This window comes from Apodemus sylvaticus, chromosome X, assembly GCF_947179515.1.
Source record: "Apodemus sylvaticus chromosome X, mApoSyl1.1, whole genome shotgun sequence".
Lineage (NCBI taxonomy): Eukaryota > Metazoa > Chordata > Mammalia > Rodentia > Muridae > Apodemus > Apodemus sylvaticus.
Window position 1 is genome coordinate 66,187,863 of NC_067495.1, and position 16,934 is coordinate 66,204,796.

Below are 16,934 nucleotides of genomic sequence, written 5' to 3' on the forward strand. Positions count from 1 at the left end.
TTAGCATATTCTGAGAAAAGCTCCTGGAGCTAAAAATTACTATTTCCCCACAACAAAACATGATGGCTAATCTTGGTTGTCAACATGACTGCATCTGGAGTCAATGAAAACCCGAGGTGCTGGGTACTTCCGGGTACTTAATTAGATTACTTCAAGCAGGTAGACCCATCCTAGATTTTGACTGAACCTTCTGGTGGCAGTCTACATCAAAGGACACAGGACAAGGAAGTGTTGGTGTTTTTGCCTGCTTTCTCTTACTCTTCCTGGCAAGTTTATCTATCCTGTTGCTATCTGGTATTAAATCCAACTTCTTCAGGATTCCAATGCAGTCTGAAAACCAACAGCTCTTCAGGAATCCTCAAGGACTCCAGGCCCAGACTGGGAGTGCTGAGACAGCCAGTCTTGTGGATGAAACTACTGTTAATTCTTGTCCTTTTGACAGGATACAGTCAGTGTTGGATTATCCAGACCACACACACTCTCAGGCACTCTGATAAATCCCCCGTTAGTGTGTGTATGTGTGTATACATATACATTCTGCCAGCTCTGTTTCTTTAGCGAATCCTAAGAAGCACACCAAGTCTCTATCCCGGTAGAAACCGATAGCTGAGTATATTATTTTGAACAAATAAGCATACACAAGAAGTTTGGTAGATATAATTTTATTACTTTATGTGGATGTTAACAGGACAGATAGAAGTGATTTTTCTCTGTTCTAAAAAAATCCAAAATACTGTTGTTATTTCATAGTCCTAAATTTTTTGAAAACATTAACTTGAAAAGTGAAGGCAGAAAGTTTCCACAGATGTCTTAATTGTACATAAAAGGGCAATGTGTGTTGACAGAACAATGAAAATGATCAAATTCAAAGTACATATCTTTCCTTAGAAATCTTTCTTCTACTGTCACAAAAGCTTATAAAATCAAAGATAGGGCTTTTTGTTGTGTTTTTTTTTTTTAATTTTTGTTTTGTTTGTTTTGTTTTTTTCTGTTCCTACTTTCTTTTTGTTAAATCTATATAATCTTCATTTGTATTTCTAATGGTAAAACCTTTCCCGGTTTCCCCCCTACCTGAAAACCCCCAACCCCTCCTCCCACCCCCTGCCTCCAAGTATATGTCCCTCCAACCCCTCCCCCCACCCCCTGCCTCCAAGTATATATCCCTCCACATGACCCACTCCCACCTCCCACCCCCTAGATTTCTGTTACTACTTTCTATCATTAAGCATTTAGTATAAGCATAAGAGTTAAGATGTATCTAAGGTTTTCTAAATGTGATATAATTTGCTTTCTATTTTTCTAAATAATTGACTAGATGAACAGGATGTACTGAATAGCAACAGCACACAAAACAGCAATAAGTGTGAACCCTATCACGTACTTTGCTCCATTCTCATGGTGGTTGCTTTTTCCTCTACCCCCACTGCCTTTACCGTGCCCAGAGTGATGCTTGTAAGTTGAGAACAGAGCACTGGGGCTATATGGGCCCCACAGCTCTTGAAGACCATTGGAGGTTTCATATCGGCGTCCTGCACAGACCTTGAAGCGATAGCGTGAATTTGCATGGTAGTTGGAAAAGGAAAAGGAAGTGTTCGGGCCTTTGTAAATCTAAGGAAAAAGGATCAAATGAACATCATGGTTTTCTTTCCAATTAAAGATGCACTGGATAGGTTTTTACAACAAGAGAAATGAAAAGTATCTCATGTACATATTCATAACAAAAGTAAAAAGTTATTCAGTGTTTCCACTGTTCTGAGGGAATTCAGCATCGTTTGGATAATTTTGTTTAATAAAGCATAGCAACCCCCACAACTGTTAAAGTTTAATTACATTATGGTCATGTCCAGTGAGAATCAAGAAACATTATACAATTCAATGGTAATGATTTAATTAAATGAATAAGCTAGTTGTCTCCAAATGAAGACTACGTACATAAATGGTATGGATGAGATGGAAGTTGGGATAAGATTTAGTTACTCTAAACACCTTCAACAATAACTTACTCCCTGCCAAAAGGGCAGCACTCAGATGGACATAGAACTGAAATTTTATTTTTTAGCCCTTAATGTCCTATAACTCCTCTCTCCTTCCACCAGACTAGCCTCAAATCAAAGGTCCATCTACCTCTGTCTCCCAAGTACTGGGATCAAAGGCTCACTCCACCACAACCTACCATTTTGTTTTAAAAGCAAACTTGATGTGTAGCCAAAGAGTGCCTGTATCCTCCTGCCTTTACCCCACAAGTGTAGAGGCTACAGATATGAACTACCATGACTGTCAAAATGGTAAAGTCTAAATTTGAGAGAATATACCTGATTAATCTTTTTTCCCGTGTTGACTTGAAGACAGTAAACAATGGAGTCACCTTCAACTGGCTCCAAAGACTCCCATTTGATCTCACAGCAGTTGTTATTCAGTGGGTGTACTTTAGGTGCTGGGGGAAAAGGTTACATTTTAGAAGGTCTAAATAATTTGTAATCATTTAAATTTCAAATACGTTGAAAATACCCATGCAACCACACAATCATTACATGTACATGTAAACCAAAGATGAGAAACTAATATGAGTATTTAACCATAATTTAAAAATAGCAATTATTATTAAACTCTGAGATATCTCTCAGCTCCATGTCTTCCTCTTAAAAGTGGTAGTGGTGGAATTAGATGATCTCTAACACATTTGAAAAAATCCTGATTAAACCGTTTTTATGGTTTCCAAGACATGGTTTCTCTGTGTAGCCCTGGCAGTCCTGAACTCTGTAGACCATGCTGGCCTTGGACTCAGCCACCTGCTTCTACCTCCCGAGTGCTGGAATTAAAGACATGAACCACCTCTACTGGGCCTGAAATCTTAATAAATCTTACATTGCCATTTGAATCCCTCATTAAGGACTATATTTTTTTGTAGAACTTTCCTATTAGTGAATTTAAAAAATTTCTACTGCTAGTTTTATTTTAAGATTTAATTTTTAAATTATTTATTATTATAGGTGTGTGGATATTTTGCTTGCATTAAATGGTATGTCTGTACTACATGTGGACTACAGTACCAGTGGATATAGATAGTTGTGAGGCGGGCACTGGGAATCAAACCCTGGTCTTCCGGAAGAGCACCCAGTGCTCTTAACCGCTGATCCAACCCTCCAGCCCCAAGATTTAATATTTAGTCCGTGAACAAAACTACAGGTTTGTTGCTTAATTTGACTTCTCTGGGCTTAATGGATGATCGTAATATTGTCTCCTTAATCTTTATCTTCTTTCTCTCAGATTTTTGATCATTTACTGTGGGGCAGATGAGGATGGCCTTTTCATCTTTTTTAAGTGTTGGTTATTTTCCCCATTTGCTGTTCATCCCAGCTTCCTGTTCTCTCTCATCCTACTGGGACTTCTCCAAGCCCAGCCACTTTCATAGTATGTGTTCTATAGCCTCTCCGTACCCCTTCCTGAGAGCCTATTCCACACCTTAATATTTCTAGTTTCCTGAGCTCTACCCAGAGTTACTGTCACCTGAACACACTGATATAAAAATTTAGAAGCAAGAGTTTTCATGAGAGAGTACATGTGGTATCTGCCTTTCTGACCCGGGTCTCCTGTCTGAGTCTAGAATTTTCTAAGTACTGCTCAGTTCGATATGTGTTCTGTGGACGCACCAGTAAAATGGTTAGTGTCTTTGTATACCATTTACCTTTGAGTGCAGTGGGTGGGGACTTTGTTGTAGTGAAAGTGTAGATGTCAGACTCTGGTCCTTCACCAGCTTCATTACATGCCTGGATTTTAAACTTGTATTCTGTATATTCACTCAGTTTTTGCACTTTGTGAGTCACATCTGGCCCACGGTAAATGACAGAAAATCTGAGAGAAAGAGGATAAAGATTAAGGAGACAATATTATAATCATCAGTTATGACCAGAGAAGTCAGATTAAGCCAGTAAAACCAAACCAAACAAAAAAGGCCAATAGAAATCAAGGCGGTGTCATGTGTATGTGTGTGTGTGTGTGTGTGTGTGTGTGTGTGTGTGTGTCTGAGAGAGAGAGAGAGAGAGAGAGACAGAGAGACAGAGAGACAGAGAGAGACAGAGAGAGACAGAGAGAGACAGAGAGAGACGCAGAGACAGAGACAGAGAGAGACAGAGAGAGAGAGAGGGATCATGCCTGGCAGGATATAACAAATTTAAATTGTTTTTACTGTAGTAGATTTTAAATGGTAAAAGTCGTTACCTTCCAGATCGATCTTCCATTAGTAAGTTGTAGTTGATAAAGTTGGCAAGTGTTTTTTTGCTGGAGATTGTGCCCCATTTGAGTCTGAGACTCTGGTGTCCATAGACCACACAGTTGAGCTGTGGAGGCTCTGGTGGTAGTGGTTTGGTTTTGCATCTTATTGATGGGCTAAAAGGGCTTAGTCCATAATGATTGATTGCTTGAATTCTGATTCTAGTGGTAAAAGTAAAATGTAAGAATTTATATTCAATAAATGAAATTATTTTCTTCATATAAGCCAACCCACTCTATCTATATTAGAAATATGATCATACCGGTCACAAGACAGATTTCCAAGACATAACTACTATGGAGAATATTGATGAAAGCAGACTTTGGCTCTTACTGTTATTTCACTAAGAACTCGTTTCAAGGGACATCTGTGTGTATTAAATACACAAATGTGGATGTGCTCTCAACATCCTCTTCATTTACCCAAAATAAGATCTGGGTGACTAACCTGTATGTAGTATTAGGTTGTAGATTTTTCAGAACATACTCGGTTATTCTTTTGACAGTGACCATTTTTTTATCTCCATATTCAATGTTATATCCGGTGATCTGAGAGCCATGGCAGTCTGGCTCCTCCCACTGGATAGCTATGCAAGTTGATGACAGCTTGGCAGGCACTTTGTTCTCTACTTCTTGTAACCCTGGAACCATTGCTGGGACGGTTCCAGGTGTAGTCACTTTTGCGGTTCCTCCGGACATTCCAACCCCAACTATATTTACAGCCTGAAAAACACATGGTTTGTTAGCATGTCACCTAGGCTCAGGTTCAGTACTCTGTGATTGTTGAGGATAGATTTCATTCCTTTCGTACACGTTTACATATGTGTAATTGTTCTGTGACTGTAAAAATCATGCTGTTTTGGTTCGGAAACTAGTGATGTCTGTCTATTCTTTTGAGTGCAGATGAACCCTGGTTTCTCACACTGACTGCCCCCATATGCCACAGCCCCCTGAAAACCTCAAGCCACTCTGTCAGAGCTCAAGAGTGTTTTCTTGTCCATGTGCTTTTCACCTTTACCTCTCCAGTGCTTGCAACCAGGCCTTAGGCATTCTAGCCCAATAGCTCTAATTACCCCCAGCCTGTGGAAAATATCTGAGCTGGCGTCTTTGTCTCTAACTTCAGGCAACAACTGTTCCTGCTCTTCGTCACAGCCTCCAGTCTATCCTTTACTAAGTTGTTTTTTCCTGTCCTCTCCTCTATTTCGCCCTTTTGCCTCCAGTCTTGTCACATCAGTCTTCTCTACCCTGCAGCCTCTGGACAGCCTTCCCCCCAGTATCTGTGACTGCTGTGCTCCCAGCTACGGCCAACACCCTTTTTGGGACACAAACACTCCTCAGCATTACTCAGAGGCAGTAGATGACTCCCTTAAGGTTTCCTACCAGCTCAATTCGACCCTCATTCCTGGGACCCTGGATTGTTTGATTGAGGGCTGCTCCCTCAAAGTCCCCCTACTTGTTTGATTCCCTTGTTGAGGGATAGCATGAGACTCTCAACTGCTTCCATTCTCTCTGAGTGGAAGAGGCACACTTCCTGCTTCTTAAGCAGGCAGAGCTCAGCATACTTGTCAGGGTTCTACCCTCAGCCCGGAACACTGCAGTGACCATCTATGCTGACTCTCTGTGGGTACCTACCAATAGGATCATTCACTCCATCTCCTTGACTTGGTGATAATGGTGGTTTCCTTATACCTAGGCCAACACTATCATCACTGAGGGGTTTCTCTCTCCCTGTGAAGCATTCAGAATGCCTAAAGGGGATGCTACCATTCACTGCCAAGGGCATATCACAGACAAAGACTTTGTACCCTGGCGGCTTCAATGGCCCATCTCTGGGCTGGCCTAGCAGTCCAGGGCCAGGGTGTTCTCCATTGTAGCTTTCTTCTGTATACATCACTTCTTCCTGATCCTTCCTCATCTGAACGGTATAGCTTTTCTACTTGTGCTTTATGTGTTCATCCAGGAATTATTGGTTCCTCCGGAACTTATTTACTTACTGCACATTTCTTTTTAGAGCTGGGGCACTCCTTTCTGTCATGATGAGGACCTTTTGCTTTTTTGCCACGCACAAGTGCTTCTGGCTTCACATTAACAGCACGATTGTCTACAAAATATGTAAAATGCACTCAGTTTCCCTCCCCCCCACCATCAAATTTACCGTGGTACTAGTGATGTAGTCCACTGAGTTGTGACTGCTAAGTGCATACTGCATCCTTTGGCCCCACACCAAGTCCCAAGTTTTTTGAGATGTTTCTTTAAAACAATACAAAATACTGCATAGTGAATTAAGACAACTCTTTAAAAAGGCTTAGATACTGAAAGCTTATTGTATCCATTAAATTCATCATTTGATTTAGACATTGATATATTGGGTTGTCAATTACTAAGGATTGGTTTCCTAAGAATTGTTCAATTCTGTTCTAAAAGGAAATGCTACTGGCTAGTATTAACACATGCACACAAAGCAAAAGTCACAAGACAGGAAGAAGTTTAGGGAGAGTTGTCAATCACATAAGGAAGCCTTACTTACCAGGAAGGTTGGTATCCTTGCCCTTGGCTTTACCATGTAAGGGTTGCGAACAGCCAGAGTTGGGAGGAAGAGCAGGTGTCTGAATTGTCAATTCGTCTGAAGGCTGAGAGAAATACAAAATATTTTACTACTATACGAAATTCAAGATGATCTTCAGAAAACATTTAGTAATGTAGCAGTTTATTTCAATACTCAATTGGAGAACTTTCCCCTTTCTGTTTTCTTACACGGCTTTGGCCTGCAGGTGAAGTGCAAAAGACTCTAAGTTTATATGTGGTGTCTGGTTGGAGGTCAGCATACAGAAATTCCAGTAGAGTGCCATTGTAGATTATTTTCCAGAGATTGGCTGAAGGAAGAAGAGAAATTTGGTTCAATTTTTCATACATCATGTATAAATATTATAGGTCACCATAATAGCTAATGTATGCATGATATAAACCACACACACACACACACACACACACACACACACACACAATCTACATATTATATGTTTCCTAAGAAAAAACCATTTTGGGAAATAAGTTGATCCAATAATATTGTTTTAAAGATTTATTTATTTAGTTGATGCACCTGAATATACCTACTGTCTTCAGATACACCAAAATTGGACATCAGACCCCTTTACAGATGGTTGTGAGCTACCATGTAGATGTTTCGAGCTGAACGCATGAGCTCTGGAATAGCAGTCAATACTCTTAACCACTGAGACATCTCTTCAGCAACAATCCAACAATATTTGTATGATTGTTAATAATATCATTACCGTTAGAATTAAACATAAGTTGTAAGTGATCAGTAAATAACAATTTCTTATTCAAATCCAAAGGAATCCATGAATGTTCTGGGGTTTGGTTTATAGGTGTGTATTAATCCCAATTTTCTGGGTCTGGTAATTGCACTATGTCTACATGAGGCACTGCTATGGGGTGAATCCAAGTGCAAGTTTTACAGAGGAACTGTGTAGAATGTTTTAATAATTTCTAGATGAGTGTAAGATTATATCAAAATAAACCCTTTTAAAATTTGTGTTGCCTTACCACCATCTGAATTTTCACAAACTTCTAAACTGTAACTTGAAATGTTCATTCCACCATTGTCTTTGGGTAAGTCTAAAGGAAGAAATAAATTTTAAGTGATTCTTTTTTTTTTAGTGTGGTTTTTGAAATTACAAGTTTCCAGTATAATTTTATCTCATAAATTATACCTCTTCACAGAAAAATATAATTGTGTCACATTGTTATAGTCACATCTCTATACTAAACTAATTATCTCTAAACATAATACAAGCTATATACATGTGATATCAGCCATCCGCATTTAGATAGCATTTCAAAGTTCTTATGAAGAGACTAAATAAGTATAGATGGAATAATTATCCTAGTTTACCTAGTTTATAAGGTAAGATATTCATGTAAATATAATTTCTGACATTCATCTTTTGCACAAACTTCTAGTTATGGTTCTTATGTTTGATATAATTTCATTTTACTTGGAAGATTATTCACTGATCCCTATGAAGTTCAACAATAGCTTCACTTGTGAATAGTTAAGCCAGTAATAGGATATTCATTCAATAGGAAATAGAAAAAGCAACAGGGTTAACAACTAAACTCATTCATATGGCAGAATAGTTCACATGCAAATGAGAACATTTTGCTTAGTGAAAATGCAGGAAGATGTCTTCTGACTAGTAAATACTAGTATGGAGAGAGCAAAATTTCAAAAGGGAAACATTATTTACCCCATCCAATTGTCACTTGGCGGGCATGGATCGTTCCCACTACATATGGCTTTGTAGGGCATCCAGGCCTAGCTGGACGAGTAGTATATTTTACTTCTCCACTAGGTTTGCTCCTTCCTTCAAGATTGCAGGCAAAAATCTGTTTGTGTAAAGGAGACACTTTGTTAATCAATGGAAATCAATGTTCCGTTTAGTAATATGTAGAGCACCAGGTACATGAGAATTTCCAAGAATCAAATTCCAACAAAAGTTTCATTTCAATGCAAAAAAAAACAAAAACAAAAAACAAAAAAACCCCACCCAACTTATATGTCATGCCACATACCCGAAACTTGTATGTAGTATTTCTTTGAAGATTTCTTACAGTGCAGGAGAGGTCTTCTCCATTGTATTTAGGTGTAAAACCTAATCGCTAAAAATTGAGGACAGTAAATTTAGGAAGAAGACTAGATTCAAGGTGTAGCTTCAATTTACTATCTACCTGAATGGTTTCCACCCCAAAGTGGTCTGCATCAGGTCCTCTGCATCTATGTTATGATGTTAGCTTGGTGTTCTGTGAGACTCCTAACAGTGGCAATGGGCATTGTCTCTGACTTTTTGCCTGCTCTTGGGACCCTTTTCCACTTGTTGGGTTGCCTCAAACAGCCTTGATATGAGGGTTTCTGCCTAGTGTTATTGTAAATTTTTATGCCATGTTCAGTTGATAACCTTGAGAGGCCTGCCCTTTTTCTGATGGAAAGGGGTATGTTTATGTGGGAGGGGCAGGTTAGAAGGAGCAGAATAGAAGGGGAAATTGTGGTTCAGGTGTATTGTATTCTATGAGAGAAAAATCTATTTTTCAATAAAAGTTGGATAAAATTTCTCTTTTCAAAAGCTCATTTATCAAGATGTAATAAATGGTTATATACAACCCAAAGCTCATCTCAATGTTTTATGCTTGATTTACATTTTGGTAACATGTACACAGTAACTTATAGCTGCTTTTTAAGTTGACTAGCTCTTTAACACAGATTTGGAAGGTCAGAAAGGAATGAAGTAGTTGTTCACCCACATGAGGAAACTAAATGAAGAAAGAACACAGCTTAAGAATTCCATTGAAGGTGCTTAAAACTACATGTGGCCACAGAGAGTCACCTAGAACACGCTTGGAGTTGAAGATGCTAACAGGCTTCTTTGCATAGACACTGGGTAGGGCTTGGAGCACTTGCATCCAGCTAGTTGCGGGATAAGGAGGCCTATGGAGACCTGCCCAACAGTGGCTCTGCACTGATTCCATTCTGAATACAGAGACTCAAGGCTGGGCTCTTTTCCAAGTGAGAAGTAAGTATAGAAAGTTATTGAAAGCAGAGAATAACGATCATTGTATAAATAAGAAAAAAAGGAGACTTACAGGTTTTGTTTCCTCCATCTCTAGCACATAAGTAAGAGTGTCATTTGGGTTTGGGTTTGTTGGGGCACGCCATTCTAGAGACAAACTGTTGACACCTGCTTCTTTCAATTTAGGCGGTAGTGGGGCTGGAGGTGTGTTTCCAGATGTATAGAAGACTGCTGTTTCACTGAAATTACTAAAAGAATAAGTTGAAATGAAAGCATTAATTTCAGGATCTGATGGCAGTATAGATTTTCTAGTGGTGCAAACAACTCAGTGTACCTGCAGCCAAAGTGATTTTTGGCAGCTAGTCTGAACGAATACTTCGTCGAAGGGCTCAGTTTAAAGAGTTGGAGCTGTTTCAGGGACCCAGTGTAACAACTTTTGAAGTCTTCTCCTTTACCCTAGACAATGCACACAAAATATTACCATATTTAAAAATACCACACATAACTCATGTTCACCACAGCATTAACCATTCATTCACAATCAGGTGATTTCTTAAAAATTCCTTTGTACCAGCTCTAAACTAGATGAAGTCCCAGCACTGAGCGACGGAACTGGACCATAACCCAGAGTGTTCACTGTGTACAAAAAAGTTACCTTCCTCCCATGAAGTCTCACTGGGTGTGTAATCTGTAGTTAAGGGCATTCCCTTTGCTCAGGAGTGGTTAGCCAACACAATGAACTCAATCATAATTTTGAAGGGTTTTGTGTGTGTGTGTGTGTGTGTGTGTGTGTGTGTGTGTTTGTGTGACACAATTTGTGTTGCCTGTCATTATAAAAACCCCTACAGGTCTTTTGCTTATCTATTATGTTTTCTGAGTTTGTGTCTTTATGAAACTTTGGTGTATATGAAAGTGTGTGTCTTTGTGTCTATATGTATTCCTTGTGCTTTTTCTTTGACTCCTTTTTTTTTCTGTTCATTTGTTTGTTTTGTCCTATTCTGGTTTCTTTGTTTGTAATCATATCTAATTGTATTATTATTTTCCTCCACATTTTCTGAGAGGCCTGCTTTCTAAAGAGAAATAGAAAGGGTGTGGATTTGCCTGGGGGTGGTTTGGGTCTCAGGAATCTGGATTTGGAAGAAAGGAAACAGTAATCAGATTACATATTATATGAAAAACTCTCTTATTAATAATAAATGAGCATACCTCATCCCATTCCAAAAGAAAGCTGCTTATTTTGGATCCATTATCATTGGGACCCTGAAAAGGTCAGAATAATAAAATCATGACAGTTAATTTTTATATAGCACATATTTATCCTGCACACATCATGAGTATACTTTTATGCATTTAAAGTGTAGTGAATTTGTACTGCAAAAATTTGTGTAAGAATATTTATTTTCAAGTCATTTCAGATTTAAGTTTAATACACATATTTTCCAGTCTCCCAGACACACCCCAGTTGTATATGTCGTATTTCCAGAGTGTATAAAAGGATGTTAAAATGGATACCAAAGGTACCAGAGACACAGTGTTACTGGCAACTGGGATGATTGACACCAACTCTTAAATGCTAGAAATGGGCAGTTAGCTTTTTATTAATGATCCAAAGTATATTGACATTTCTCAATTCACAAGGTATGATCTCTTAGACTGAACAGAGAGATCATTGTGAAGAGATGTGATGGAAAAATAACTTAGATGAAGCATGTATCATTTATGGTTAAAATTCAGGAAATGGGATACTGTTTTAAAATCATTTTGAGATTCTTTTGTTAGTAAAATCCTTACTTTCCATTGTAAATTCAGGGTGTTCTTGGTTCTGCTAATCAATGTGGGTGCAAGAGGAGGGTCTGGTTCACAGCCTGGTGTTGTGAATCTAACCACTTCAGACACACTTCTGTGCTCTTCATCTCTTATGGTTGTAACTCTGAAAGGGGAACAGAAATTGTTGTAAGAGTTGAGGTCCCAAGTTATAGGTTTGTGTTTCTAGACATATTCTTTGTTGTCCTTTTGTTAGTACACAATGAGTATACGTAGTAACAACTTTCATTATAGCATCCTCATATATGACCATCCTCCTACCTTCCCATAAAGCTCTTTTGGTCCCGTCCCACCCTCACTGATCCCCTTTATGTCCCTAACTAGTCACCTGCTTTCTACTTTCATGGTTTTTTTCCCTAGCCTCATGAGACGGTTGCTTTCATGAGTATTCAAGAGCACTATGGCAGCAAATAGCTAGGCTTCCTACAGGAATTCTAAGTACTAAACTCTTACAGATTTTAAATCTTGGCTAGCTACAGGCTGGTGGCAGGTTTTGTGGGACAGAGTTCCTACCTTAAAAAGTAGACCATGCAAGGTTGTAGATCACGTAGGAGCACAGTAACACCATCACCACTGTGAAGATAACCTTTGTTTATATGGGATCTCACAGTCATTTAACAGCAAAGTAAACAGTTCTAGTCTCATAATAACTGAATAACTGATAAAGTACCACCATTCTTCTCAAAGTTTCACTAATTTTAAACCACTTTATATGAGTGCAAAATCATGTTCTTAGTAGGCCGCAGCCTCCTTTGAAGAGCATATCGAGTTTCTGAGGGATGGTAGGATCTAGAAGTTATCTGGTTTTCACGATCTCGTGGACACTCCACAGAGTTACTCTAGGTGTCTGAGGCAGGTGCTCAAGTTCAGAGGGTGGGGATATACATCTGCAAATCCACTCATCTACCCATCTGCACCCCTGCACCAAGAGGAAGCTGAAGGAGCTGATCAAAGTAGTTATCAGGACAGCAGCCACCAGGAAGTTCTGAGTTTGTCTTGTCCCTTCATTCAATATATATTTATACCACACACCATCAATGATATTACTCATTCAGTGCAGCCAATTTGCATTGTACTACTGCATATATTTAACCAAAATATTACAAATTTGCTTTTAAGTAGCTCTTTTAAAAGAGTGTAGATACCAAATGCTTTGAAGAACAGCATGCCTCACACAATTAGTTCATTCAGTTTAAGAGGGACTTTCTGGGTGAGATCCTGTCTGTCACATGAACAGAGGAATTATATTCCTACACCTATGTCTTCCTGAGCAAACTCCAAGCAACTCATTCTAGCTCTAGTTCCTAGAATGACCCCTCTGAAATGTAAGATATTGATAAGTTTAAGCAAAGGGTACTCAAAGCAAAGTATAATCAGAGGTGGAAGCAAACAGGCAATCTCCTCCTACTGCTGTAACTCCTCCCCTTCACCCTCCTTGTCCTCCCAATGGTGAAAGCTAAGTTTTATATCTTTTTAAGGTAGTGGTGCTCGTACAATATCTGACATACCAGAAAAAGATTTCCATGCAAGCCAATATTGCATATTCCCATCTGTGCTACAGAGCACAGAGGACTGACTGATGATTGGGATTATTAGATTGCACAACTTTAAGTGGTAATTATCAAAGAAAGAAAAGTTTACATAAATTTACATTTTCATATCAAGTCTCTGAATAAGAAAAAATTATCAAAAATAAAATTGTATCCATCCATTCATCCATCCATCCATCCATTCATCCATCTATGCATCCAGGTATTTCAAGGCAGGGTTTCTCTTGAGTGTAGTCCTGGCTGTCCTGATCCTCACTCTAAAGAACAGGCTGGAATTGAACTCAGAGATCAGCTTGCCTCTACCTCCTGAGTGTTAGTATTAAAAATGAGCACCACCAATGGCTGGCTGATGATTAGATATTTGAATAACATACTATGAACTTAACGAGCTTTGTGTATTGGTTTGGTAACCTACTACTAGAAACCTACTCCTGTCAAAAAGAATTTAGGAGAGTATAAAGAATTCAAACTTGATATAGGTTGGGGCATAATGACTATATGTTAATACTGTTTATTTGTATTAAATAATGTGAAATAATTAAAAAGACTTACGTATATATATTTTTATAGATTCCATTTTTACCACTGCTGGACAGTGCCAATTCAAATGACATAGGAGAATTAATATCATATTTTTCAGTGGTGTTCAGATTCCATGAAACAGTAGCAGATCGTGTTTGAATATTAGAAACCTAAAATGAAGGAAATGCAAGGATTATATTTAAAATCATAACCTATACTTCTAAATGCAAAAATTTTTTAGTTGTTTGATACTAGGTCCAATCCTCATATGATGTGTTTAAATACTATGATTAATTAGCCACCTCTTCTATCTTTAATGATGGCACGTTGGATGTTATTGCATTGCTGCAGAATATTATGAAAATATCAACAGAGTAAATGCTTTAAAAATATCAATGATTTTGAATGGTTAAATTGAAAAGATTGAATAGCATGAAATCTTCATTTTTGTTACATACCACAAGTTTTTCAATGTTGAAATAACATTGCTTTGTTCCGTATTCTGTATTATGTTCTAAAAGTAAGGGAAAAAAAAAACACTTCAAACAAAATAATATATTGGCGAAGACAAGAGAAAAGAGTTTGATCAGATTACTAATACATCATCACTGTGAAAACTAGTAAAACCCAATTAAGATTTGTGTTAAAACATTTCAATCAGAACCCATTCAACATGTATATGAAACTCTCATAGGATATTTACAAATTCTTAATTTAAATAAAATTAGACAAAGTAATTGGGATTGAAATTTATAATTATTCATTAGAAGATAGTTAGAAGAATTCAAGGATGTACTTCTTATTTATTATGTGTAGTTGTGTGTGTGTTGCTAGGAATTTAATACATGGCCTTTGGCATACTATAAAGCACTCTACCACTGAGATGCATTCTAACATTACTCATGGCTTAAAAGGAAGCTTAGCTATGAATTTGCATATGCTATTAGGAATTTAAAAGTGCAATAAGTGTCCTGCCATTTGCTATCACATATAAAACCTGAAGGGGATTACACTAAATGAAATAAGCCAAGCAGAGAAAAACAAATGGGTTATGATCACATTTGTATAGAAAATATAGTACATTTGAAAGAAACATAATAATCAGGGAATAGGAGCAGGATGGAATTGTTGATCAAAGCGGATACAATTCATATAAGAGGAATAAGTTTTGGGAGCTATTGAACAGCAGGGTGATTTGGTCACTATAAGGTATATTTCAAGATAGCAGACATATGTTTTCATATGTTTCAACATAAAAAAATGAAAAGAAAAAAACAATCCTAATTGATAAGTGAGATGATGGATGTTAGTTAGCTTCATTAACTAACTCCAAATTATATTTTTATATTCCATATATAAGAATGTGTCAAAATGTCTCATTGTACTTTATAAGTTTAGGCTTATTATTTGTCAATTGATGATAAATTAGAAATAAAATTTAGAAAAAAATGGATGAAAAGAGGAAACAGAAGCAGAGAATGGCACTCTAGTATTTTGAATTTGCTGGCAAGGTGACATGGAGAGTAAGGTGCTTTCTACCAAGCACTATAACCTCAGTTTGAACTGGGGACCTGCATCTTTGATAGGAGAAAACAAGCTCCCATAAGTTGCCCTCTGATCTCCCTTGTTCACACACACATACAGACTAAATAAATAATTATATGTAATAGAAAGTTATTTAAAAATGCACTGAGAGTCCAAATTATTTGGCTTGTATCCCCATTGGCAACAAAATAGGGCTCCTGTGTTTACCTTTCAGTGACGCATTTGACGACAGAGTCTTCTTTTGGTTTTCACCTAATATCTGCTTATCCTCTCCAGCTCCCATGTTAGCCTCTGTCTCTCCGTGACTGCTTTCAGAAACGCTGACAGCATCAGAAGGTCTGAGGCCATCATTACTCGAGGAGGGGGTATGAACATTTTCAGAGATGAAAGCATTGCAAGCACTCTCGGAAGTACAGCTTGGAATACTCTTAGTATCTGGTGGTTCGTGAGTTTCATCAGAGGTGACTTGATTGTAAGTACTTGCGGAAGGGCCTATAATATTGTTATTGATGTCAGTGTAAAAGCCAGCATTTGAGATAAAAATGTTTGGAGCATGACCAGATCTAGTGACTCTGTCATTAGGGTTAGTGTCTGGATTATTGTCAGCCATGTCTCTTGGAGCACTGTCAATAGTGCAAGTGTTTAAGACAGTATTCAGAGAGTAAGTGTCTGAAGTACTGTTATCAGTGCCAGTGCCTGGAGTAGTGCCCACAGTGTAAGAACACAGAGCACTAGAAAGAGCAGATATGCCAATGGCTTTGTTGAGAAGCCAAGGTGTGTCACTAAACGTGGAACAAATCCTGTGTTCACCAAATTGGTGATGTCCTATTTTCTTTGAATATTCTCCAGTCTTTAGAGTCCTTTCTTCAAATTGGTTATGATTCACTCTTCTGTGAGGATGCGTTTCTAAGAGAGATAATGAATGCAATAAAGTTCAGTAGTATTCCCTCAAGTCCTTTTACTTAACCATCGAAAGAACACTGACAAATCATGGTTTACTTTAAAAGTTTTTCCTACTTTGCATCAATACAAATATTTGGAATACTCCATGATGGAGATTGAATCTCCTGATCCTATGGAAGTCTTATGCAATAACCACAGCGGCAGAGTTGATGTGTTCAACACCTATGTCACATCTAGAGGCCAGCCTTTCACAGCGCTACTCCTCTCCATCCTCTGGTTCTTATGTTCTTTCTGAACCTAGTTGCAAGATATTCCCTGAGTGATTTGTGGTGAGTGTGTGCTTGCCTGCATGTTTGAGTGTGTGCCTGTGTATTCTTGGATAAGTGGTGTGAAACTGTTTCACCTCTAAACGTTGGAAGGGTCTCTGTTGTGAGAAGAGCCCTAGCTGAGACATGCCCAGACTGTATGCTGTCCTGGATCTCTCCTCTGACTACAGGGGAGGGCTACTGCCCTTGGGAAATATCTTCTGGGTGAACGTTGCAGCTCGTGCCAGACCCATGAAATGGGTTGCTCCTTCTATGTTGTCTCTGACAGAAACCTCCAGTGTGCTCTCAAAAACTGGTATAATTTTGATTGTCAGTCTTAAAATAAAAAATTCTTAGTTTCATTTGTAACAAAATCGTCCCTTATTTTCACTCACAGAACAAGAATGACTGCCTGCTCATGCCATATT

At 38.2% G+C, this 16,934-nt stretch overlaps 1 protein-coding gene across 1 annotated transcript; it reads right to left on the reverse strand.

Moving 5' to 3' along the window:
• Positions 1-1,311: 1,311 nt before the first annotated feature.
• LOC127674527 (fibronectin type III domain containing protein 3C1-like) lies at positions 1,312-15,923 on the reverse strand. Its single transcript, XM_052170266.1, has 19 exons — positions 15,506-15,923; positions 14,212-14,267; positions 13,784-13,923; positions 12,195-12,254; positions 11,649-11,787; positions 11,064-11,117; positions 10,192-10,313; positions 9,931-10,105; positions 8,866-8,952; positions 8,541-8,679; positions 7,837-7,908; positions 7,024-7,142; positions 6,797-6,899; positions 6,264-6,370; positions 4,718-4,992; positions 4,219-4,431; positions 3,686-3,852; positions 2,313-2,434; positions 1,312-1,608 (listed from the first exon to the last, which is right to left on the reverse strand). Exons 1-19 carry the CDS (start codon positions 15,906-15,908, stop codon positions 1,312-1,314), a joined length of 2,850 nt encoding a protein of 949 aa, XP_052026226.1. The 5' UTR covers positions 15,909-15,923.
• Between the last annotated feature and the right edge of the window lie 1,011 nt (positions 15,924-16,934).